The sequence below is a fragment of the Panthera leo genome, chromosome B2 (genome assembly GCF_018350215.1).
Source record: "Panthera leo isolate Ple1 chromosome B2, P.leo_Ple1_pat1.1, whole genome shotgun sequence".
In the NCBI taxonomy this organism is placed as follows: Eukaryota; Metazoa; Chordata; class Mammalia; order Carnivora; family Felidae; genus Panthera; species Panthera leo.
Genome location: NC_056683.1, coordinates 54,311,009 through 54,337,414, shown reverse-complemented (window position 1 = coordinate 54,337,414; position 26,406 = coordinate 54,311,009). Strand labels below are relative to the sequence as shown.

General features: G+C 35.7%; 1 protein-coding gene across 3 annotated transcripts in view; it reads right to left on the bottom strand.

The window, feature by feature from the left end:
• The window catches only part of PRIM2 (DNA primase subunit 2), a 343,826-nt gene that overhangs the window by 272,595 nt on the left and 44,825 nt on the right, over positions 1-26,406 (bottom strand). For all 3 annotated transcript variants that reach the window (XM_042939107.1, XM_042939108.1, XM_042939109.1), the window contains 2 exons: positions 14,393-14,494; positions 12,151-12,288 (listed from right to left, as the gene is read on the bottom strand). In XM_042939107.1, the coding sequence (XP_042795041.1) occupies positions 12,151-12,288; positions 14,393-14,494 (240 nt within the window). The remainder of the gene's footprint in view (positions 1-12,150; positions 12,289-14,392; positions 14,495-26,406) is intronic.

Here is a 26,406-nt window from a genome sequence, read left to right as displayed (position 1 = left end):
GTTAATGCCTCCTTAAAAATGTAGGGGAAACCAAACCTGTGCATTTAGTTATTCTCAATTCTATCATTCCTTGATTACTTCTAGTATCAACGAGTCTAGAACAATTTTCATTTGATGTTTTTATTTGAACATCAAATATGAAAATGATGTTTTATCTGAAGTGCTCTGAACTTACACAATGCTTCCTAGAACATTCTAGATAACATTTTCCACACCACCCCAATTTTAGTGTATATGCTGCCTGAGTTCACAGGGTTCTGTATCACTTAGCTAAAGATGTAAAGCCTTAATAAGATTTTTATTTCTGAGGCAGAAGATTCACAATGCATGTAAATCAGAAGATGGATTCTGCACTCCCTGACTAGTTCCTCAAATATATGTGTGCAACTAAATAGACAAGCAGTGAAATTTGAAGGTACAGAAATTAGAAACTGTATATGGACAGTACTCGTCTGCCTGAATGGAGTGGGCAGGATGAGAAATGCCAGGGTTTGTTGTCAGCCATGGGTATGGACAAAGAGGGAACTTAAAAAAATGAAGAAAAATAACAGCAGCCTCATTTACCATCCCCTACTTCTACTCCCCAAAAAAAGACAAGGTCAAGGAATTGTTCATATCTAAGAAAGAGCTCTGCAAAATCCAGACCAGAGTTGACATTTTCTTTGAAACTCTGAGATCTCCACACTAATTCATCCCTCTCTTTTCTATGCAACCTCTGTACTTTTGCTTTTACTGACCACAGTGTAACATGGCCATTTATATCCCTCTCCCACTGCTGCTCCCTCTCACACTTTCTGAGCACCCTAAAGCTTAATCATACCTGTGTTTTTGCCTGGCCAAAGGTGAACACTCAAGAAAACGTACTGAATGTGAATAAAAATCTTTTTGTAAACATTACATAACTATCACAAAATTAAATGACATCTAGTTATAAAAGAAAGCCAACCTGATTATAAATAAATACTTATTTTTAATATTTACTTTATCTGGCACATATGTTAAGCATTATAGGTAAAAGAGCAAATACAGGATGCAGCCAATCCTACTTCTACCAAAGTTGGTTTAATTAATATAATATTTTACTTTGGTTAAATCCTGTGTCCTGTGTGTGTATGTTTTATATGTATCTCCCTCCCATTCTCATTCTTTCATTAATGATGACTCAAACCTTTAAGAAAACTAAAATTCAGGAGCAACTTGGTGGTTCAGTCCATTGAGCATCTAACTTCGGCTCAGGTCATGATCTCATGGTTCCTGAGCTCAAGCCCCATATCAGGCTCTCTGCTGTCAGCACAGAGCCCGCTTCAGATCCTCTGTTCTCCTCTCTCTCTGCATCTCCCCTGTTTATGCTCTCTCTCTCTCTCAAAAATAAATAAAACATTGGGGCGCCTGGGTGGCTCAGTTGGTTAAACATCTGACTTCGGCTCAGTTGATAATCTCATGGTTTGTGAGTTCGAGCCCCACATTGGGGCTGTCAGCACAGATCCTGGAACCTGTGTCAGATTCTGTGTCTCCTTCTCTCTCTGCCCCTCCTCTGCTTTTCCTCTATCTCTCTCTGTCTCTCAAAAATAAATAAACAAAAATAAATAAATAAATAAAGCAAGCATTTAAAAAAACCACTAAAATTCCAAATTGTCTAATCAGTACTTTTCAATGCCCAGTCACTGTTACAAATTACACTCTAAACATCTAATCAATCCTCAAACATTTTTCATATTCCGAGCTCCCTTGTGCAAATTTTTTAAACTGGATAACTAAATATAACACTGTATGCTATATGTCAGCTAACTGGAATTAAAATTAAAAAATAAATAAAATATAAAAATACTTCATATTTTTAAAAATTGGAAAACTAACAGGTGATGCGTCTTTCCTTGCAGTGACTGAATAAATTTTTGCTCTAAGAGAGTAAAAATGTCAAAGATTTGAATTTACAAGTACCCCCCCCCCAAAAAAACCTATTTCAGTATTCAGCTGTTTCCTAGCAACTGAATCTGTTGATATTTTCTCATCACAAGTATAAAAATCTGTATTTCAGTATACTCAGATATCAGTTAAAGCAATGCAGCTGAGCAAAAAAATAATAAGTAAACCATAAATAATGGCATAAATTTATGGCATTTTCTAACCAATCTAGGCTACAGCCTTAAAATGGGTAACTATAATTCTTAAATATGATAAATGACCTGAGAAACAGGAGTACTTATGAAAGAGTGTAGGAGGGATCTTTTCTGTGACTGGGGGTAGGTAGGGTGCACAGAGGACAAGAGGTGACCACAAAAATAGTAACCTAAGAATTACTCTAGAGAGTCCAACTATGAAGAATGAAGCTGCTATTCTCAAGGTGGCTAGAGTTTAAGCCTGGTTTATGCTGCATCATGAGAGTTTCTAAACAAAATACAAAATTCATATCTTACATACTCCAGAGGAAAACCGTCAAAAGAGTTAACTACTGCAGCCAACTGAAGGAGTTCTTCAGAAGTGTTTTGAGGTTATAAACAGTTGCACTTAACACATTATCAAGATTTCATTCTTTTATAAACCGTACACTAAAGTGCAACCTCAATTTAACTTTAGCTTCCTCGATATAGCCAGAGAAAATATAAACAGGCAGTTCTCACAAGGTACTTCATAAGATCCTGAGGACCTTTTCTGCACAAGGCACTGTGACAGGCTTCAAAGATAATTAAGCTGAATACAGCACAATGCCTACAATGGAGAAGTAGAGTATGGCTCGATCTCTACCCTGGTGAATTCTACATTTAAAACACGTAATGAAAATATTTATTGAGGGCAAGTGAGAGAAAGCAGTAGAAGGGCAGAGGTATTTGACTGGGCCGGGGAGAGGCAAAAAAGTGTAGCAAAAAGGAAGGCTACTGGACTTAACGAGCTTGGGGAGACCTGGGTCCTTTACTAATTAGCTGAATGAATTCTGATAAACCATTCACCCTTTGTGAGGCTAACCTTTCACGGGCAAAATGAAGAGACATTGCTGGTATTTACTGAGAGCCTCTCATAATAAGAAAGCATTGCACTAAAGTACTACCATACATAATAGGACAAGAAAGCATGCCCACTGATATCTATAAACTTAGAGTTTGCCTTCTAGTCACCAAGAATCGGGGCAAGAAAGCACAAATTATTACCACACAGCTCTAAAATCCTTTCCTGCTCTAAAGAAATCTGTGTATATGTACCGCTAACATTTCCTGGCAAAAAGCAAAGAAAACGTGAAATAAGTGGTTCATTAAAATTCTTGCCACCAATAATTTCCATAAACACAAAATGCAAAACTGCACTAAGCACTATTGGGGGAAATAAAAAGAAAAGTCAAAACCTCTTAAAATACTATTCTTCCCAAGAACTAAACCCTTCAAATGAGTATCTAAAAAATATACAGCACTTTGCAACTTTTAAAAAAAGCACTTTCATATACATTACTGATTTTCCTCAGTGAGTAAAACCTTTCTATCAAAAATCTAGAATATTTCACTAAGACAAGAAAATAACTGTTACTGAATCTTATTCTGTGAATGGTGCCAAAAGTCTCATTTTGTAAAGTAAAATACAATTGGTGAAAAAAGCCAAGACTGATTTGTTCATTTGTGGTATCCAACTCATAGCACCTGACTGATCCCCACACCCAACCTTGAAATCGTTTGGTATTTGATCCTCTTCTCTCTTTATTCTTTACTCCTTAGAAATTGAACCCACTATTTCATGTTCAAAAACTTCACAACCATGTGTGACTCCCAAATCAATGTCTTTGTCTCCAAGCACTCTTCTAAGTTTCAACCCAGATTTACTAGAACACCCTATTAGTCCAAGAAATTCAACACGCCCAATACAAAAATCATTTTCTCTCTCAAACAGCTCTTACATTCCTATTGCTAAAACACATCTCCAATGGTAACACCAGCAATTTATCAGTATTGTTTCCAAAATGGATAATGAAAGATGACCTACTGAGATAGGGAAAGAAATTATTAAATATCTATTCCTATTTTCTTCTAATTCTTTTTTAAAAGCACCCTTTTCTAATATCTACATCTGTACATTAAAGATGTGTGATATTTTAACAGGGAGTATACCAAAAATGTCTGGAAACCATTAGCATACAGACTAAAACTCAAACTCCTTAGCCTAGTGATATGCATTGCTACAGTTTATCTTCTACTATTCATCACAGGCATTAAATCTAAGCAAACAAACCACTAACCAGTCCCCAAACACAGCCCAGACATTCCAGCAACCCAATCATTTAGCTTTACTGCTCTCTGCAAACTGTTCATCTCCCTATAGCAAATCACCTAAAGCCAACGTCAATTCCATCCTTTCTCAAAATTCCCTGTGTTGAGGGGACAAAACTATCAGGACAATCCCCATTACCAACCTAGTCACTGAGTCTTTAATGTACACACTTTAGCTCCCCCTACTAGATAAGATAGTTCTTAAGGGTCAAAGCCCTGTCTCATAAATTTCCCATCTCCCTTAGTACCAAGGCACTTATATAGTAAACCTGACATGTTTAAAAAATGCTTGTTGAATGGACAAAATTGTAAGCTGGACATTATATAACGCTTAATAACAGTATATATTAATAAATTAATACCATTTTTTTTTTATTTTAGAGAGAGAGCACAAGTGAGGGAGAAGGGCAGAGAGAGAGGGAGAGAGCTTAGTGTGGAGCCTGACACGGGGCTCAATCTCACAACCATGAGATCATGACCTGAGCTGAATCAAGAGGTGGATGCTTAATTGACTGAGCCACCCAGGCGTCCCTAACTGTATCTTTTTAAGGAGTTGCATTATCAAGGGATTTATATTTTTTTTAAACTGAGCAAATATTAAAAATTATATTAGGGTCCGGTTACAGAGGAGGCATAAAGGTTGAATTAGGAGCTGAGATACAATGAATTGATAACTAGTTAGGGGAAAAAGAATGAAGGAAAGATATATTTCTTTGCCTCACATAACAATTTTAGAAGCTTTGGCCAGTTCTTTCAGTTAATAGTTTATTTTTTTTAATAACTTTCTGTTTACCCACATATTGTTTTGGGTACTAGGGACACAGTACTTAACAAGATAGATAGATGAAATTTTTTTTTATAAAGCTTATTTTGTAGTGGAGGTAGACAATTACCAAAGAAATAAACAATAACAATATTATATCTAACATGAAGGAGCCAGCTGAACAAATACAGAGGAAAATGTGTTTTAGGCAGGAGACAATCATGGCACTTTTGCAGAATAAAAAAGGCCAGTATGGCTGGAGTGTCATGAGCAAGCAGAAGGTGGTACAAGATGGGACTACGGTAACTATCTATAGGACAAATTCATTAAAATTAAGTCAGAATCCACTAAAGTGGAACATGGACATACCCTATTTACCCTACATTTCCAATCCTAGGCATATAACAACAGAACTGTGTTTTCCAAAAATGTCCTAGAATGTTCGGAGCAGCAGTATTAGTAATAACGAAAAGAAAGAAAACAAAACCAAATGTCTCTCAACAACAGAATGAGAAAATACACTAAGTCAATCAGAATTGAGATGAATCAAAATCGTGGATTACCTAACAGGATCCAATAAAAACAGCATATCACCAGTTTTATGATATTCCTGCTCAAGATGTATAACTTGAATCTTAACATGCAGAAACATCAAACAAATCCCAACAGAAATATTCTACAAAATAACTAGCCTATTTTCTTCAAAAGCAACAAAGTCATAAAAGTCGAAACTAAGAACCTGTTCCAGACAGACTAAAGAGACATAACTAAATAATACATGCAATAGAAGATTGGATCCTTCTGAAATAAAGGACATGATAGAGGCAACTGTGAAACTTGAATGGGGTCTGAGGATTAGCTGGTAGTCATGTATTGGTGCTAATGTGCTTATTTTGAAAGGTGAACTGTGGTTATATAGGAGAACATCTTTGTTTATAAGAATTACACCCTAAAGTACTGGGGGGTAATGAGACATCAGGTTGGGAACTTATTCTCAAATGGCTGTGGCAAAAAGCTAGTTTTTTACTTGCAACTGTTTTTGAATTGCAATTTCAAAATTGTAAAAGATTATCAATTTTGTTTAAAAGTTATTTCGGGGGGAGAAAAGAATAAGCAGGAGGGAAGCAACAGAAAGGAATTCAAAGTTCATATGTTACGTATGTTTTTAATGTGTATTTATTTATTTTGAGAGAGAGAAAAAGAGAGAGTGCAATCAAGGGAGGGGTAGAGTGACAGGGAGATAGAAACAATCCCAAGCAGAGAGAAATCTCTGAGCTGTCATTGCAAAGTCTGATGCAGGGCTCAAACTCATGAACCGTGAGATCGAGAGTCAGAAGCTTAACCAACTGAGCCACACAGGTACCCCCATATGCTGTATTTTTTACCAACAAGATACAAAACTTAAATGCAATTTGCTGAAAAAAATAAAGATATCACTAACTTAAGAACTTAAAGAGTTTGCCCTTGGGACACATGGGTGGCTAAGTGAATTAAGCATCCCACTCTTGGTTTTGGCTCAGGTCACGATCTAATGGTTCTTGGGTTCAAAGCCCCATAGCAGGCTCTGTGCTGTCAGTGTAGGCCTGCTTAGGATTTCTTTCTCCCTCTCTCTCTGCCCCTCTCCCTCTCTCTCTCAAAATAAATAAACTTTAAAAAAAAAGTTTGTCCTTAACCTCAGTATATTTAGAGGTTGCATCCTCTGCACAAAACAAAAAAATAAACTTTGCAAAAACCTGCACATATCCTTTCTACATTAAATTATTAGAAAGATAAACTGAAAAAAAACTGAATAGCAAATATGCATGTGCCCATTTTTTATTAGTAAGAAAAACTTTCTTTCAGAAGCACCCGAACAATTCAAATTTTCAGCCAAATTACATATACTATGTACACAGACTAACAATTTGGAAGAAAAAAAAAGAAAATAAAACTTTCCTTTTCAAAATCTTTTCAAAACTTTTCAAAATCAGCACAGGGATGTTACCAATACTCTAGAAGCTTTCTGCAAATGTACGATGATATTTTTGGTTGTCATGGGAACTGGGGAGGGCCACTATTAGCATTTAGTAAATTAGAGCTAGAGATGCCCAACATCCTGAAAAGTATACAGCTGTTTCACACAAAGAAGTGCTGTCCAAAATGTCAGCAGAGAGAAAAATGGGTGAACAAAACCAGTAATAATAACACAAGGGAATGGGCAACCAGGAGGCAAACATCAGTGTTTGCCACAGAGATTCATAGCAGTGAAAGACACTATCTTCATCTGTAAATAGATGATGGTCCAACATAAGTCACAGACAACTAAAGAAACTACTTAAAAACATCAACTATACTGAGGATTTTTTAAATATGAAAAATACAGAATTAGAGAGAAAGAAGATTTAAGTTAGTTAACACCTATGATACTAGGTGGTTTCATTAACTGCCTTATCAGTCAAACCACAGGTAATATTTTAGTCTTCGCAAATGCTGAAATAGCTGAATTATACATGTTTAGGTAACCCCGGTCAGTAATAAAAATTATTTATGCCAGAAAATATAACAATTTTTAATTCAAAAGAAAAGGTTGGCCTATCATTCTACTGTGTGTATAGGTATAAAGAGTAACATCACAACTTTAAAGTTCTCTTCTGCACCAAGTACCAAAAATAGTATTTTTAAAAACTAAATTCCTATTAAAAGGCAACAATACTGCAAAATGTGTATTTTTATTCAAGTATAATAAACATACAGTGTTATATTATTTCAGGTGTACAATATAATGATATAACAATTCTATATATTGCTCAATGTTCATCTTGATTAGTGTATACTCTTAATCCCCTTCGCCTATTTCACATAACCCCCACCCACCCTCCCTCTGGTAACCATCAATTAGTTCTCTGTATTTCAGAGCCTGCTTCTTGTCTCTATTTTCCTTTGGTTTCTTAAAGTCCACATTAAGTGGAATCATATGGCATTTGTCTTTCTCTGACTTATTTCACTTAGCATTATACCCTTTATATCCATCCATGTTGTTGCAAATAGCAAGATTTCATTCTTCATGGCTGAATAATATTCGTGTATGTGTACATCTTCTTTACCCATTCATCTATCAATGGACAGTTAGGTTACTTCCATGTTTTGGCTATTATAAATAATGTAGCAAAATGTAAGGGTGCATATATCTTTTTGAATTAGTGTTTTCATATTCTTTGGGCAAATAGTAGTGGAATTGCTGGATCATATGGTAATCCTATTTTTAATTTTTTGAGGAAACTCTATGGTGTTTTCCACAGTGACTGCACAACTTTGAATTCTTATCAACAGTGCACAGGGTTCCTTTTATTCTGCATCCTTGCCAATACTTGTTTCTTGTGTTTTGGGTTTTAGCCATTCTCTCAGGCGTGAGGTGATATCTCATTGTGGTTTTAATTTGCATTTTCCTGATGATGAGTGATGCTGGGCATCTTTTCATGTATCTCTTGGCCATCTATATGTCTTCTCTGGAAAAATGTCTATTGAGATTCTTTGCCCATTTTTTATCAGATTATTTTTTTGGTGTTGAATTGTATTAAGTTCTTAATACATCTGGACATTAACTCCTTATCAGACACATTATTTGCAAATCTCTCTCATTTGGAAGGCTTTTAGTTTTGTTAATGTTTCCTTTGCTTTGCAAAAGCTTTTTATTTTGGTGTAGTCCCAATAGTTTAATTTTGCTTTCCTTTCCTTTGCCAAAGGAAACTACCTAGAGAAATGTTCCTACAGCTGATGTCCAAGACATTACTGCCCGTTTTCTTCCAGTACTTTTATGGTTTCAGGTCTCACATTTAGGTCCTTCATCCATTTTGAATTGATTTTTATATATCATGCAAGGAATTGGTCCAGTTTCATTCTTTTGCATGTAGCTATCCAGTTTTCACATTTACTGAAAAGACTTTCCTCTTGCATATTCTTGCCTCCTTTGTCATAGATTAATTGATCATCAAAGCATGAGTTTATTTCTGACTCTCTATTCTGTTCCATTGATCATTATTTATATTTTTGTGCCAGGATATGACTGTTTTGCTTACTATAGCTTTGTAGTCTACCTTGAAATCTGAGATTGTGACACCTCTTTTTTTGCTCTTTCTTCAGATTGGCTATTCGGGGACTTTTATAGTTCCATACAAATTTTAGGGTTATTTGTTCTAGTTCTATGGAAAATGCTATTGGCATTTTGATAGGGATTGCATTAGTTCTGTAGATTTCTTTGGGTAGAATGGACATTTAAACAGTATTAGTTCTCCCAATCCATGAACATGGAATATCTTTCCCTTTGTAGATGTCATCTTCAGTTTCTTTCATCAGTGTTTTACAGTTTTCAGAGTACAGGTCTTTCACTTCTGTTGTTCAGTTTATTCCTAAACACTTTATCTGATTTGTTTTTTCAAATACCTTTTTTGGTACTTGATTCAGAACTTCAAGTTTACGTGATGTGGCTCTTTTTAAGCTATACTAATTACAGTTAGAAGTATAGGCCAACCTTTCCTTTGGAGTTAAAAAGTATATTTTCTGGTATAAATCATTTTAATCACTGACTGAGATTACCTAAATGTGTATAATTCAGCTATATCAGCATGTGGGCATGATTATAAACAGAAATGTTTCCTTGGGGCGCCTGGGTGGCTCAGACGGTTGAGGATCCAACTTCAACTTAGGTCATGATCTTGCAGTTCATGAGTTCGAGCCCTGCGTCAGACTCTGTGCTGACAGCTCAGGGCCTGGAGCCTGCTTCGGATTCTGTGTCTCCCTCTCTCTCTGCCCCTTCCCCACTCACGCTCTGTCTCTCAAAAATGAATAAACGTTAAAAAAAAAAAATTAAAACAAAATGTTTTCTTAATTTCTCTTTCAGCTACTTATTATTAGTGTATAGAAAGGCAATATTTCTGAATATGAGTTGTATATCCTATGACCTTCCTGATTTCATTTATCAGCTCTAGTAGTTTTTTAGCGGAATCTTTCCGATTTTCTACATACAGTATCACGTCATCTGCAAAGAGTAAAATTTTTACTTCTTCCTTACCACTTTGGATATCTTTTATTTCTTTTTCTTGTCTGACTGCTCTGGCTAGGACTTCCAAAACTACGCTGAATAAAAGAGGGACAGTGGACATCCTGGTCTCATTCCTGATCTTAAGGGAAAAGTTCTCAGTTTTTCACCACAGAGTATTATGTTGTTATATGGCTTTTATTATGTTGAGGTAAGTTCCCTCTAAACCTGTATTACTGAGTTTTAATGATGAATGATGTTGTACTTCTCAAATGCTTTTTCTACATCTACTGAAACAATCATATGGTTTTTACCTCTTTTTGATGTGATTTATCACATTGATTTGTGAATATCAAACCACCCTTGCATACCTGGAAGAAATCCAACTTGATCCTGGTGAATGATTTTTTTTAATGGATTGTTGGATTCAGTTTGCTAATATTTTGTTGAAGATTTTTGTATCTATGTTCATCAGAGATATTGGCCTATAGTACTTTTTTGTAGTATCTTTTGGTATGAGGGTAATGCTGACCTCATAAAATGAACGAAGCTTTCCTTCCTCCTCTATGTTTTGAAATAGTTTGAGAAGAATACGTATTAACTCTTCTTTAAATGTTTGGTAGAATTTGCCTGTGAAGCCATCTGTCCCTGGACTTTTGTTTTTTGCGAGTTTTTTGATTACCAATTCAATGTAATTGCTAGTAATGAGTCTGCTCAAATTTTCTATTTCTTCATGTTTCAGTTTTGGAAGGTTAAATGCTTCTAGGAATTCATCTGTTCCTTCTAGGTTGTTCAATTTGGTGGCATATAATTTTTCATAATATTCTCTTACAATCCTTTATATTTCTGTGGTGTTGGTTGTTACTTCTTTCCTTTCTGATTTTATAGGAGTCCTTGCTCTTTTTTTCTTGAGTCTTGCTAAAAGTTTATCAATTTTGTTGATCTTTTCAAAGAACCAGCTCTGGTTCTGTTCTATTGTTTCTTTAGTCTCTATTTCACTTCTTTCCACTCTAATCTTTATTATTCCCTTTCTTCTACTGGCTTTCAGCTTTGTTTGTTCTTCTTGACTTGACCACTACTGTTATTATCCTCCCTCTTAGACCTGCTTTTGCTGCATCCCCTAAGTTTGGGCACTGTATTTTCATTTGTTTCCATGTTATCTTTTGATTTCCTATTTCTTTGTCGACCCATTCATTATTTAGCAGCATGTATGTAACCTCCAAGTATTTGTGTTCTTTCCGAGGTTTTTCTGTGATGATTTCTAGTTCTATATTACTGTGACTCCAAAAAATGTATGACATGACATGATTTCAATCTTCTGGAATTTGTTGAAACTTGTTTTGTGGCCTAATGTGATCTATTCTGAAGACTGTTCCATGTGCACTTGAAAAGAATGTGCATTCTGCTATTTGGGGATAGAATATTCTGAACAAATCTGTTATATCCATCTGGTTCAATGTGTCATTCAAAGCCACTGTTTCTTACTGATTTTCTGTCTGGATGAGCAACTCAGTGATTTAAGTGGGGTGTTCAGAGCCCCTACCAAAACATATATATTTTTTAAGATGTTATCACTTAATTGTAACACTTGCAACAAATCCATTGAAAAGCACTGATCGTGTTATTTATTCAAACAGCTACCACCAATTGCATTCAGCAGGTTGTTTACTGCAGCCCTAACATATCACTGTTTTTATTACTTAATATAAAGACTTTCTTCTACATTACCCTCTACTGACACAAAATACCAATTTAGGACAGAAATCTAGGTGTTATATACACCACAGGCCACAACAAATGTGAAGGGCCTTATATGAAATGCATCTCCAAGGAAAAAAGGCATGACCTTGCAGACATAACCCATAGAAGCTTCTCACAAAATTAATCAGCTCACTATTAGTATTACTATGAGAAAGATAAGTAAGAAAACTAATTATGGGCAGTAACAAATAAAAACTTAGTGCTTCCAGAATTACCAGTACATCATAAGCAATTTGAATGTTGTTATAAAAATTAAATTAACTTATTTCTTAAGAAGTGTAGAACAAAACTACCAAGGGTATATAATTAAAACATGTGTCTGTGGACATAAAGTAAAAACAGAAATAAAGTGAAATACTTACTGCCAAAGCCTTGGACAGCTTGGCTCTAAATTCGTTCAGGACAATTGCCACAATATCTTTAAGTGGTACATAAGCAAAGCCATCTTCCAAATAGACTTTCCTTCCTCGGAACAAATCCAGAGCATCAGCAAAAGGGATCTGAATTCATGTGAAACAGGGAAAGTAAGTCGGTACCTGTCATGAAATCCTCCTAAGTCTTCATACATACTAAATCTAAACAAAATACTTCCTGCGAGAAATTCATTTGTCCCAGCAGATTAAAAAAAAAAAAAAAAAAAAAATCTATTTTTTAAAGCTAAACAATAAACATTAGGAAGAGATGACAGCCAAAAATGTGCTCATTTCAGAGTAGATGATTTGAAAAATAACTTAGTATGCATTATTTTACTCTTAACTCATGAATTTACAAATTAAAATCCTCAGAATTTTAAACTCTCAACTCAAGCCCTCTAAGCACATTGCATTCCCCTCATATGACATTTTCCACAACTTTATTCTGCATCTATTATCTATATACAATATGTTCAGTGCTGAAAATTACTAAAGTAATTCCAAATTTCTTCATCTGTTTCCATTCTTTCTCCAGAAAAATATATTGGAAAAGCTAATCTCAATACCAAGAAATGGAAATAGTAAGTGTTCAGTTCTGCTACTGAAGTATTTGCCAGTAAACACCATTTAAAAAAAAAAATACCACTCCACTTGGATTTTTTAAAATCCTAAGACCTACCCTAAAATTTTATGATATGAGCAGAATATGGTATTAGTAAACTGAAAATCATCCTCTTTCTACAATATAGTTTTTCTTTTTAAAAATGAGGTTAAAAAATCAGGTGAAAGAAATAATCCCCAAATTGCCTAGTCACCCAAGTTTTAGAGGAATTAAATCAATATGCCTAAGATTCTTCCATATATCCAATACCACCACCCAATAAGCAAATCATGTTTTAACAGATCTGTTACTAAAGTTCATCACAGTCCTAAAGTTCATCACATAGTTGAGAAAACAAGACAGACATATATGGGAAGTCAAACAGCTCTACAGGGTGGTATGTGTCTGACACAGCACCAAACAACTTACACAGAACATATTAGAGGAAGAGGTTAGAGGGTTTATTTCAATGATGCAGGGAAGAGATGGGGATAGTTTGGAAACATGAGTTCTAGTCCAAGTTCTGTGACTGACCAGACTTATGATTTCTACACATTTAATGAATGCTTCTAAACCATGGTGGCCAAATCTACAAAACGGGGGAAGGGGAGAAAGGGATGGTATAAATGACCCTTAGGGGTTCTTTAGCTCCAATATTCCATGATTCTAGATTAAGGTAGTCACAGTGGAAATAAAAATGCCCAAGGAGAAGCAGAAAATGATGTGAAGGCAGAGTTATGGGAAATGTGTGGTATGGGAGGAATAAATGTTGATTCCCATACTCTAAGTTTGGGAAGCTTACTGAATGGTGGCCTAACGAGTAGAAGGCGGAAGCCTAAATAGGGAGCTCATGTGGAAGCAGGATTTTAAACTACTGGCACTCACCAACAATAATCAGTACATCCTTTTCAAAGGAAATTGTAGTGTTACAACTGTCAGATTTTAAAATCACTTTCAGCTCTCCCCCTTCCCCTTCTGAATTATTCAGTCCAAAAGCTGTTCACTGGGTGCAAGCAAAGTAGGTACCTGTGCTGAGGAATAGAAGGCAGCAGAAGTGGCCTGGTTCAAGAGGTCAGAACCTGAGAAGGTTAAAGAAGGTCTTGCCATGAGAGAGCAAGTAGGAAGATGGCATCATAGCCCAAACAGAATAAGAAAGAGTGCAGGTGGAGAAGACAGTCCAAGCATGGCATCAGAGCCCAAGAGTGATGTAAAAGGCTATCACACAGCAGTGATCCAGAACGAAGTGTTGAAGTCAAGTAGACTTCAAGGAGGGGAGAGTACTCCTGCCAGTGCAACTCAGCATGACGTGTAAAAGCCTAAGCATTGTGAGCAGAGTATTTCTTGAAGAGAATGGTCTGCCTTGGCAGGGTCAGAGTTCCAACAAGGTTACAAGGGTATGTAGGCTATGTAGGAGGACAGCCCAGCACAGAAGGGTTGGCACACCCTCAGTGGGGTGAAAATGAATTCTGAACAGGACAGAGAGAAGCTACAGTGACCAGAGGCTATACAACTGTATTAATTAAATACGTATATAAAGCTCAATGTGATATATTTAACAAAACCCAGGAAGTATTTTAAAAGTTTATGTACCTTATAAACTGACTCCAACTCCAACTCCGACTTAGGTGCACTCGAAGAGGTTGATGAAGCAATAATCTCATGTTCTCGGAGACTCCTCTCTTCATCACTTATCTAAAAGGAAATACATTTTATGTGGTTTAAGAAATTAAAATTTTTAAAAGAAGCCTTCATTCAATAAAACACTTTCCTATTCTAGTAAAGATACTGTACTTTCACAAAATTTTTTTTAAAAATCCTGATATCTCAAATAATTCCTAATATGAGTACTAAATCATTAAGAAAGTCAAAATATGAAAGAAATTTTAAATTCAACATACTTTCAAATTCCTACTCTGCCAATTTCTTTTTTTTTTTTTAAGTTTATTTTGAAAGAGAGACCAAGAGTGCATGCGAGAGGGGGAGGGGCAGAGAAAAGAATCCCAAGCAGGCTCCACCCTGCCAGGGAGGAGCCTGACATGTGGCTTGAATCCATGACCAGTGAGATCATGACCTGAGCCAAAACCAAGAGTCAGATCTTAACCAACTGAGCCACCCAGGCACCTCTACTGTGCCAACTTCTGAGGACATATACCACAAAGGAACAACAGCAAAAAGAAAAAGTATTATACTAGGAAAGAAATTATAATAAAAACACAGGCTAATACAGACCAAAAAGAACCATAATCTTAATTCAAGAGTTACATTAATTTCTTAAACTATGTATTTGCAGGGGCACCTGGGTCACTCAGCTGATTAAGTATCAGATTCTTAATTTTGGCTCAGGTCATGATCTCACAGTTCATGAGAAGATAGAGCCCCGGGTAGGGCTCTGTGTTAACAGCGCAGAACCTGCTTGGGATTCTCTCTCTCCTCTCTCTCTCTGCTTCCCCCCTGTTCGAGTTCACGTACATGCTCTCTCTCAAAATAAACATACATTTAAAAAAAATGCGTATTTGCATTTAAGAGTGGTTTAACTGTTTTGTGTTTTTTTTTTTAATGTTTATTTTTGAGAGAGAGACAGACAGAGTGCAGGGAGGAAGGGCAGAGAGAGAGGGAGACAAAGAATCCGAACTAAGCTCCAGGCTCTGAGCTGTGCACACAGAGCCTGATGTGAGGCTCAAACTCATAAACCATGAGATCATGACCTGAGCCAAAGTTGGACACTTAACCAACTGAGACACCCAGGTGCACCAGTTTAACTATTTCTCAATTTTCTTTTTTACCAATTTAAGTTTTTTTAATGTTTATTTATTTTGAGAGAGACAGAGCATGCATGCAAGCAGCGGAGCGGCAAAGACAGAGATAGAGAGTCCCAAGCAGCCTCCACGCTGTCAGTATAGAGCCCAATGCTGGGGATCTCATGACCTGAGCTGAAGTCAAGAGGATGCTTACCCAACTGAGCCACCCAGGCACCCCCTAAAGATTTTATTCTTAAGCAATCTCCACACCCAACATGGGGCTCAAACTCACAATCCCAAGATCAAGAATCATGTGCTCAGGATGCCTGGGTGGCTCAGTCAGCTAAGCATCCAACTTCGGCTCAGGTCTTGATATCACCGTTCACAGGTTGGAGCCCCATGTCAGGCTCTCTGCTGTCAGGACAGAGCCCACTTCAGAACCTCTGTCCCCCTCTCTCTGCCCCTCCCCTACTCGTTATCTCTTTCTCTCAAAATAAATAAACTTCAAAAAAAAAAAAAAAAAAAGAACCGTGTGCTCTACGGACGGAGTCAGCCAGGTGCCCCTATTTCTCAATTTTCTAGCCATACACAACAACTTCAAACTTAAACTACCAGCTTTCCTAGGAACAACTATAGATCTACTAGCTCAGACCATTATGTCTTCAAAAAGGAAAACACTGATCTGACTGGATAAGAATTTCAAACTTTGAGAAAAAGAAAAGATCTGAAAATGAAGATAAAATATAAACAACAAACTGAAAGGAATATTTATATCATTTAACATCCAAATTACTCTCAATAAACCCCTAGGTTGTAAGGACATAAGTACAGTAATCTAAAAGCAAAACACAAACAATAATCATATAAATGACAAAAATAAAAGTAAATTAAAATTCCATTCATTTATAATTGTCCAGATGATCAGCCTTTGTACCTTTCCTGATCACTTTTACAGTGATCTACATTGGTTAAGATTGGTTAGGTTATACTACAGTTAAAGAATTTGAAATTTTTAATGGGTTAACAAAAAATGGTATTTCCTGCTTTTCTGCATGTTCGTGAAGGGGTGGTGGGAAGGCGGCAATGGGAAGCAGGAACACTTCACTACCAGTGGTTCTCACCACGCAATCAGATAGCTTTTGGATGCTCCAATCTCCTGCATAATGGCAAACTGGTTCTTTCTAAAAGTTATACAGGTCAACTCCACTCACATTTCATTGACAACAGCAAATCTTACAGGTGTGCAATGTCCAAAGGAGCAGGAAGTATAATTCTACTACTTGCCCAGAAAGAAGGAAACCAAATTTACTGGTGAACAGCACCAATGATTATTGCAATCCATTCTTCCAGTCACTAATTTACAGTTCACTCAACTTATGCTACAAAATACATTCAATCCCATCACAAGTGAAATAATCTAAAAGTTCTATTCAGTAATGGCATTAGTCTCAAAGTTCAGCATCTGTGGATGATGCTTGGTGGTCTCTGTATTAGAAAACGATAAAGCTTCTCATTTCAAAGACAAGGTATCTATCCTCTGCACGTGCGTGCACACACACACACACACACACACACACACTCAATAAACAGTACTAGAACAGGGACAGAATAACCATGGTAAACATTCCTATTTAGGACAGCGAAGAATGGGGAGGGGAGTCAATTAAAATAATAATGCCATATTAATTTATACCTATTAAAAAGGCAAAAATTAAAAAGACTTAGAAAACACAATGTCAGGACAATCTTTGTGTAGCGCACTTTGACAATACGTATCAAAAAGCCTTAAAACAAGCAGACCCTAACAATTTTACTTCCAGAATTAGTATGAAGTAAATTAACAGGACAAATACAAATAAAGGAATAATTTCTTTTCATCACAATATTATTTATAAAGTAAGAAAAAAAAAATCTCAATGTCCAACAACAGGTATTTGGTTAAAGAAGTAGAACATGATGTTTCAGTAAAGCAGGCTTTATAATTCAGGTCAATCTCTCACAAAAATCAAAGAAAGAATACTCATAAAAATTTTAACAGCATCTTCTTTAAAGCACAGATTAATATTCATATATAAAGTCAGATTCAAGTGAAAGTGGAGTATCTAACAAAAGATCCCCCTACTTAAATGCCATTAATGAAATCCCAAGCCTTGAACATGTTTTAAAGTGGTCCTTGGTTCAAATACTCCAGACACCTGGCAGAAACAGACTCAAATCCTCTCTGAAGGGAAACACATTCCAGCATGCCTGAAACGATTCCTGCAAATACAGCTTCAAATACAATGTCAATCATATTGTCTTTTATAACAAGGTTGACAATAAAACATCTCTTCATGAGCAAAGAGAAAAAGACTCAAAGTATATAGATAATAACTATGTTAATATGTGTAAAGAAAAGACAAATATGACGATAGCTATATGAATGGGAAACTATAAAAAGTGATTTGCAAAAGAGAGAGATTCTAGAAACAGAAAAAAAACTCAGGAACAGAAATATAAATTCAGTGGAATCATAAAAAAAACCTCTTCAAGTTGTAGTGATTGTGGACTAGGTAGGTGATTCAGACCAATCCATCTGCATCAAAGTTCTCACAGGTTACTTGGGAACTGTCAGACTAACAGGTACGCCTTGTCATGTAAAGCCCGCTTTAATATTTGCTAAATTCTGGGAAAGCAGCTTCATAGAGACCCTGCCAAAAGTGGTAACTATGCCCCACTCTCTAGCACACTGAAGGACTTAATATTTGCTAAATTCTGGGAAAGCAGCTTCATGGAGACCCTGCCAAAAGTGGTAACTATGCCCTACTCCCTAGCACACTGAAGGACTTAAGTGGGTATGAACCAGAAGTTTATCAGCCTTCATATGGAGTTGCAGCCAAGTATTCAATTATTAGTGGGACAGGGACTTCAGATTTTAGATTTAAATTAAAATCATCCTGAACTAGCACTTCCTACAATCCCATGAAAGAAACAAATGAAAATCCTTTGGAAGAAAGACAATCCTCCTCGGCCTCAATAAATATGGTCCTCCAAATAACTTCCCAAATAGTCTCTAGCACACAAAAATAACAAAGTACACAAGGAAGTAAGACTCCATCAACAGGAACCAGATAGGTAAGACCAAAAAAGGGTAAGGACTGAAAAAGAATAAAATAGTCATTATTCACAGATTGTATGATTAGTATCCTTAGAAAATGCAGAAAAAGCCACAAATAATTAGACCTACTGAACTAATTAAACAAGATTTCTGGAGACAAGGTCAAATACAGAAAAACCAGTTGTATTTCTGTATGTCAGCAGCCAAATTCAATAATGGAACTTTTTAAGGTTACTCTTTACAAAAGGATTAAAACTATCAAGTACCTAGGAATAAATCTAACAAAAGACGTACAAGGCCCCCACAAAAAAAACAAAAACAAAAAAACAAAAAAAAACTATGATCTTACTTAGGGAAATTGGAGAAAACTAAAAATAACAGAGAGATATCCCATTTGTGCCAGAAGACCAAATATTGCAAATGTACTGCTTCTCCTCAAATTGACCTATAAATTCAAAACCCTCTCAAAATTAGAACAGTTTCTGCATCTCTATGTGTGAACATTTACAAGTTGGTTCTAAAGTGTATATGGAGGGGCACCCTGGGTGGTTCAGCTAGTTGAGCATCCAACTCTTGATATCAGCTTAGGTCATGACCACACAGTCGTGAGATCAAACCCCACACAGGGCTCCATGCTAAGTGTCAAGCCTATTTAGGATTCCCTCTCTCCCTCCCTCTCTCTCTGTCCCTCCCCAGCACGTGTACACCATGCTCTCTTTCTCTAATAAATAAATAAACATTAAAAAAAATTATGAAATGTATATGGACACACAAAGGCCCCAAAATAGCCAAGACAGAAACAACAAAAAAAGATAACCACTTCAATGGAAAAATAAGCAAAAAACATGAATAGGCATTTAACAAATGAGAAAATTTAAAGGGTCAATAGTTCTATGAAAAGTTGCCCAATCTCCTTGGTCATCAGGTAAGCACAAATTAAAACTACAGTGAAAAACTCCATGACCTAACACTATACAACCATTAATAGTTAACATAAAAAAAAAAAAAAAAAAAACGTTGGTGAAGGTGTGGAGGAATTGGAACTCTCAAAGATTGTTGGTGGAAATACAAATGGTGCAGCCACCTTGGAAAAAGATCCACCACTTGGTTATAAAACTAACGACAGCTGCCACTATGACTCAAAAATCTCACTCCCAGGTATCTACCCAGGAAAAGTGAAAACATATGACCACAAAAAGACTTATTTAATCCCACTTATATAAAGTTCTAGAACAGGCAAAACTTCATGTGGTAGAAAAAGATGTGAACAGTGGTTTGCCTTTTGGAGGGCAGGAGCAGGGATTTTCTGGGAGGCTGCATGCAGAAACTTTTAGGGCTGACAGTTATGTTCTGTTATCTTGGGAAGTTTGAGTTGCACACGTTTATGCATCTGTCAGAACTCATGAATGGTGCACTTAAAATTTGTGCATTTCATTGTACGTAAGCTTTACCTTAAATAAAAAGAGAACTGTTAACAAACACTGAATTTCAGGATATACAGGTGGGAATTGTAACCACTTCTGTAACTTACTTAGAAATGGACTTACTCTGAAATGGATAGATACAGGAATGGAAAATAAGTGATAAACAAGTACAGTAAAATGTAAATTGTAGAATCTAGATGATGAGTACATATGGGTATTCACTATAAGATTCTTTCAACTTTTCTGTATTTTTGAATCTTCTCACATTACAATTTGGGGGGCAAAATAACACAATGAAGGTATTACTACTCACCAGAACTAAAATTAAGTTGGACAATACAGATGAATGTGTACAGCAATGAAATTCTTCAAAACCCACTGACAGCAGTACAAATTTGTATAAACATTTTAGAAAATCTGGCATTATCTTATAAGTTGAAGGTAAACATATCCCACAACCTAGCAATTTTTCTCCTAACTATATATACTAGAGCAGAGATAAGCAAACTTCTTCTAGGAAAGGCCCAATAGTTAAAATTTTAGGCTTTGTAAGCCACAAGGTCTCTTTCACAAGCACACTGTTTGTCCTTATGGAAAGGAAACAGCCATGTATAAATAAATGGATACAGTTGTGTTACAATAACACTGTATTTATGTACTCTGAAACTTATATTTCGTATAATAATTTTTCTTTAATAAGAAATCCTCTTTTAATTTTTTCAACTAATTAAACATGTAAAAACCAACCTTCACTCACAGGCCACACAGAAACAGCAGACGGGATTTGGCCCACAGGCCACATTTTGCTGAACCCTACCCTAGAGGAATGGATTTCAAGCAGTACTATTCATGAGAAACACCTAAAAGGTTTGTTAAAATAGAAACTGCTGCACCCGGCTCCTACAGTTTGATTCATAATCTCTAGGGCAGGTCCCAAAAATTATCTAACAAGTTCCCAAGTGATGAGAATGTTCCAGTTCTCAGACCACAGCCCTTTAGGGAAGCATACATACAAAGAAACATGAACAAGCACTTATCATATAATCATAAAGCAACATTATTCACAACAGCCAAAAATTAAAACCCCAAAATGCATCAAAAGCAGAATAAATGTAATATATTTGTAGTATAGACTATGCAATAGCAAAAATAAACTTCACACACTATGCATAAATCTTAAAAACATATTAAGCAAAATAACCCAGATACAATATAAAACATAGCCCATTGCTCCATTTACATAAAGTTTTGTTTTAGTAAGAAAAATTATACTGTTTAGGGATGAACACTCAGGTGGTCAACTCAAGAGAAAAAAAGGAAAGGAAATGATTACCATAAAGTCAGACTTCAGTGGTTTCCTCTAAGAGAGAGAAGACAACTAGTTGAAGGAAAACACAGGAGGAACACAAGGATAAGTATGAAGAGTAAGAGTAATGCTTTATTCCTCACCTGGATGACAGACTAGTGTTCACTTAATAATAATCTACTGAACTGTATCTTTTTGTTTTATATATATTTTTCTGGATATGTGTTAAACTTCCTACTCTTTAAAATACTAAAAAGGAAAACAGAACTATACCATAATAAAATATTCTACACTTGGTAAAATTCTTCTTAAAATTATGACAACTTATGATTATTGTTATAGAAAAATATCCATGAAATACTGTTAGCTGAAAGTAAATTAATACAGTTAGGTGAGGACAAATTAAAACAAACCTTTAAGAGATTCCATGCCAGTATCTGTGCCTAAGTTTATGTGTTGGGAGAAAGTTTAGACCAAAGTAAAACTGTCTAACTCTAGGTAAAGGGATTACATATTATTTTTATTTTCCTCCTTAAGCTTGCACATATTTTAGTAAATTTATTCCTTACCCATTTCATGAATGTTATTATAATGGTGTTTTTTAATTCAATTTCTAAATGTTGAATGCTTTCTTACATATCCTTTTACTTTGGAAGAAATTGTTGACTAGCTTAAGTCCTATAAGTATGAGAGTGACACTACAGAATCACCACTTTGCCATGGCTAATGATTTCCATATTTATCCAAATCTGTTGAGTCTAAGGTTAATGTTGCTTAACTACTAATATTAGTTAAGCTTTTCTTTCTCTGTGTTCCCTGAAAGGTAAAAATCAAGCATATTCTGAAAGCTACCTTAAAAGGAAATCTTAACCTGGAACAATGTTATGTTACAGAAATTAGGAAAAGAACACACTCTAGCTGTAGTGAGGCTGGGCCCAAACCATACCCATTCAACCCACCATCACTCCATTCCTGCCCTTCCGTTGCCCATTTCTATAGAGCACAGGCAGAAAAAGCTCTACAAAATAGTTAAGTAATAGCACAAACCATACCATGAAGAGAATGCTGGCACTACAACTGAAACAGAATCACTGGCTGGTAGACAACTATCTCACCACCGTGTAATGGCTTAAAATGTCTGCTCACCAGCTGTTATATGAAAGCTGAAATAAAGTACAGAGGAGGCAGTTTAGGTGTGTCCACCCATAGATTATTAAAAAGCCAATGGAGGGTGAGGCCCATGCATACCATCTGCTAGTTACACTAATTTATACGATTTCATTTAATCATATCAACAACCCTACAAGGTTGATATTATCTTAATTTAATTAATAGAAATAGAAATCAAATTGGATCTTCAACTAAAACCTGACACTGAAGTTCACAAGGCCACGCAAGCAGTCTCCAAATAAACAAGATGATGCTCTGCAAGAGAGGTGAACAAACATGTAACATCAAGAAAAAGTCTTTGATTAAAATCTTCACCTTTTTAATTCACCAAAAATTCCTTTTTGGTAATGAACAGGATAAAAATACCAACACTAGGGGCACCTGAGTGGCTCAGTTAAGTGTTAAGTTAAATTGGTTAAGCGTCCGACTTCGGACCGGGTCATGATTTCACAGTTCGTGGGTTCGAGCACCGCATTGGGCTCTCTGCCCTTAACATGGAGCCCACTTCAGATTCTGTTTCCCTCTCCCTCTCCCCTATTCATGCTCTCTCAAAAATAAACAAATATTAAAAAAAAATTTTTAAATACAGAAACTAAAAATGTAATATAACTAGATGTCATGGTAAGTGTTACAGGTAAAAATTTTAAAGGGTGTTAATAGCACAAATTCTATATAATCAGTACTCATTCTACAGTGTTTTAAGTTGAGGTTTAGCAATAGCAAGTATTTTCCTAAGAGCTAACACCAAATTATTCTGCTTCAGCATTTGTTTTATTTATGTCTCTGTTGACAGTATCTTCTCAACTTAATGGACTATTTACCTTTCCTTTGCATTCCATACAGGAAATCCTTCAAAACTTAAATGTGCAACCAGATACAAACTACAGAGAGTACTTGGACAAAGGCAGGTATATTTTAGACCAATTTTAGAGTCAAACTGTAATTCTCACACAGCAACTAATAAAGTAAGAAACTGATTAGGGAGATAAAATGAAAGGAGAAGAAATCTTAATGTCTTTATGAAAGTTTTATTTTTAAGTGAATTTCCAACTGGAAATATAAAAAGATAAAATAAAAATGTATTTTGAATTTGCTCAATGAACACTTACTTGAATTTAAATAAAATTCTAATATACATGTCTGTTCTCCCCACTATTGATGAAGATAATCATAACTGACTGTGTATACTGTTTTTTGCCCCCCAAAAGTGTGATGAATCAGCCTAAAAAACTGAAGTTCAAGTATGTTAACCCACAATGGCTCTTTTATGATCACTTACAAAGAAATAGGTATCTTTGAACGTATAGATGTTTCTCCTAATATTTTGGGTTCTAACTAAACAAATCCGACAGCAATATATAATGCTAATACTTCTCCAGGGTAATACAGTATCTCCCTTTCCCCTAAACTCAGCTCAAATATTTGCATTAACAATACCACAGGTGTTTGTAAGCAATTAATTGCTTACCTAGTAAATATCAGGGAAGCAGTGAAAGCACACATCACTTATGCAACATAATAAGTTACAAGACTTTACTTGTACAAATAGTCTTTTTTTTTTTTAATGTTTTTATTTATTTTTGAGACAGTTCATGAGTAGGGGAGGGGCAGAGAGAGAGGGAGACACAGAATCTGAAGCAGGCTCCAGGCTCTGAGCTGTCAGCACAGAGCCCGACGTGGGGCTCGAACTCACAGACTGTGAGATCATGACCTGAGCTAAAGTCGGATGCTTAACTGACTGAGCCACCCAGGTGCCCCAATAGTCTTTTGCCTTAGAAACAGAGTCAAGACTAAATTATTCTTTTAATTCAAAAATTTCTGAATAAAAACTAGAGTATTAAAGAATGTAATTAAAGGGACGCCTGGCTGGCTCTGTCAGTAGAACATGCTACTTTTGATCCTGGGGTCATGAGTTCAAGCCCCACACTGGGTATAAAGCTTACCAAAAAAAAAAAAAAAAAAAAAAAAAAAAAATGTAGTAAGATTTTCTTTCATTGAAATGTTACCCTCCCCCAAAAGATAGGGGAAAAAATGCCTACTCTTGCTTAGATTAGAAATAATGAAAAAATTCTAAGGAATTCAATATGTTTCTAAATCATTCACCCAAAGAAACCAGGTGCATTCTAAATAACACATGTTCTATCTAAAATTCATGTCACTGCTTGTGTTATAGCCTTTCGGTAAATACTGTTTTTCCTTGGTGAATTAAAAAGTTCATCCGTTTGTCACACACATTCTATATTTTCATTTATCAATTTAGTTATAACCAAAATATAAATGGCCAAAGTAAGAAAATTCTCATCGGAAAACACAGGATGCTTTTACAAAACTTTATTAATTAGTATAAACTGCTACAGACTCAATTATTTCAAATATCTAAAATAACTTTGAGTATTCTCTTCTGTTTTCTGTCTAAAAACTACAGGTAAAATATGAGCATATTTCATATTCTCAGACTCCCTCAATGAAGTTACCTACTACATGCCCAGAAAATACCCTCTAAAACATCAAGACAAGATTAAATGGCTTCCTGCTTCTACAAAGAATCTCACGTAACAAAATAAAAACAGACACAGTGGAACAATTATAAAAGCAGAGTAACAGAGTGGAAAGTATATAGTTTTTAAATGCAGAACCCTGAGTTCACATCTTAAGTTAATTAACCTCTCTGCACCTCAGTTTCTTCATCAGTAAAATTAAGAAAGTAATACGTATTTTACATAGCTTTTAAGTAAAATAAAGTATGGAAAGTGCCTCAAATAGGCATCGCCAATAGCATGACCTTAATACATGGTAAATATTTATTATTAACATCACTAATGTTTACAGATTACATTTTGATTAGTTTCTGTTTTCCAGGCATAAATTGAAATGTTTGGGGCAACTAACCTAGTTTCTACACACTTGTCATTTTATTAAACATAGGACTGATCTCTGGGGGGTACTCAAAATAACTAATAAAGATCACTGCAACATCTTACAATCAAGGTGTATCACACTCCACAAAATAAACATCTTCCTGAAAAGAAGTATATAAACAAATTGCTCTAAACGAAATCAAATTTCCATAGTAACTGACATTACTATTCTACAGATGCTCAACCTTTACTCTGATTAATTTTCAATTAGCAAAGACCCTAAACATTTGAGCTCTGAAGTTCTTTTGTTTCCACCACGACTCACAATTCCCCACATCTCAATCCCTGTTATCCAGACACACCCACCAAACAGCACCTCAATGTTTCAAATGGCGTATGGTATAATGGTATAAATCTTTTTGTCAAACAGAAATTACTGGGCTTTAACAGTTTTGATAAAGCTGTATTTCTACATTTTATAATTAAACTGTTACAATTACATTGCTTTACATGCTGCTTTACTAACAATATTAACTACTTGGGCTTTATGTTCTTTTTCTTTTTGATGTTCTCCATCAAACCAGGAACTGGGAGAGCAGCTTCACTCTGCCAGCTCTCCTAAAAAGAGATTAAAAGTGAGCTCTGGTGAGGCAAACGTTCCACAGAGTAACAAGTTAGAAGCTATCTGTGTAGACTGTATTGCTATTCACCCTGTGCAGAGTCCCGAACTAAGAGAGGGTTGTATGTCCCCTACCTGCTGGACTCCTACAATGCCATGTGACTTGCTTTGGCCAGTGAAATCTAAGTGACATGTGTCACACTCCAGCAAAAACTTCATAAGCACATTGTTTACCCAATTCTCTCCTCCCTCTGCCACAGCAACTGGTGAAATTTCAGATAACGCCTGCTCAACCAGTTTGAGTGCCAGCATCTATATGACACAGAGCAGGGCTAAAGATGGACCACACAATATATACAACATGAATGAGAAACAAACCTTTTTGATAGTCA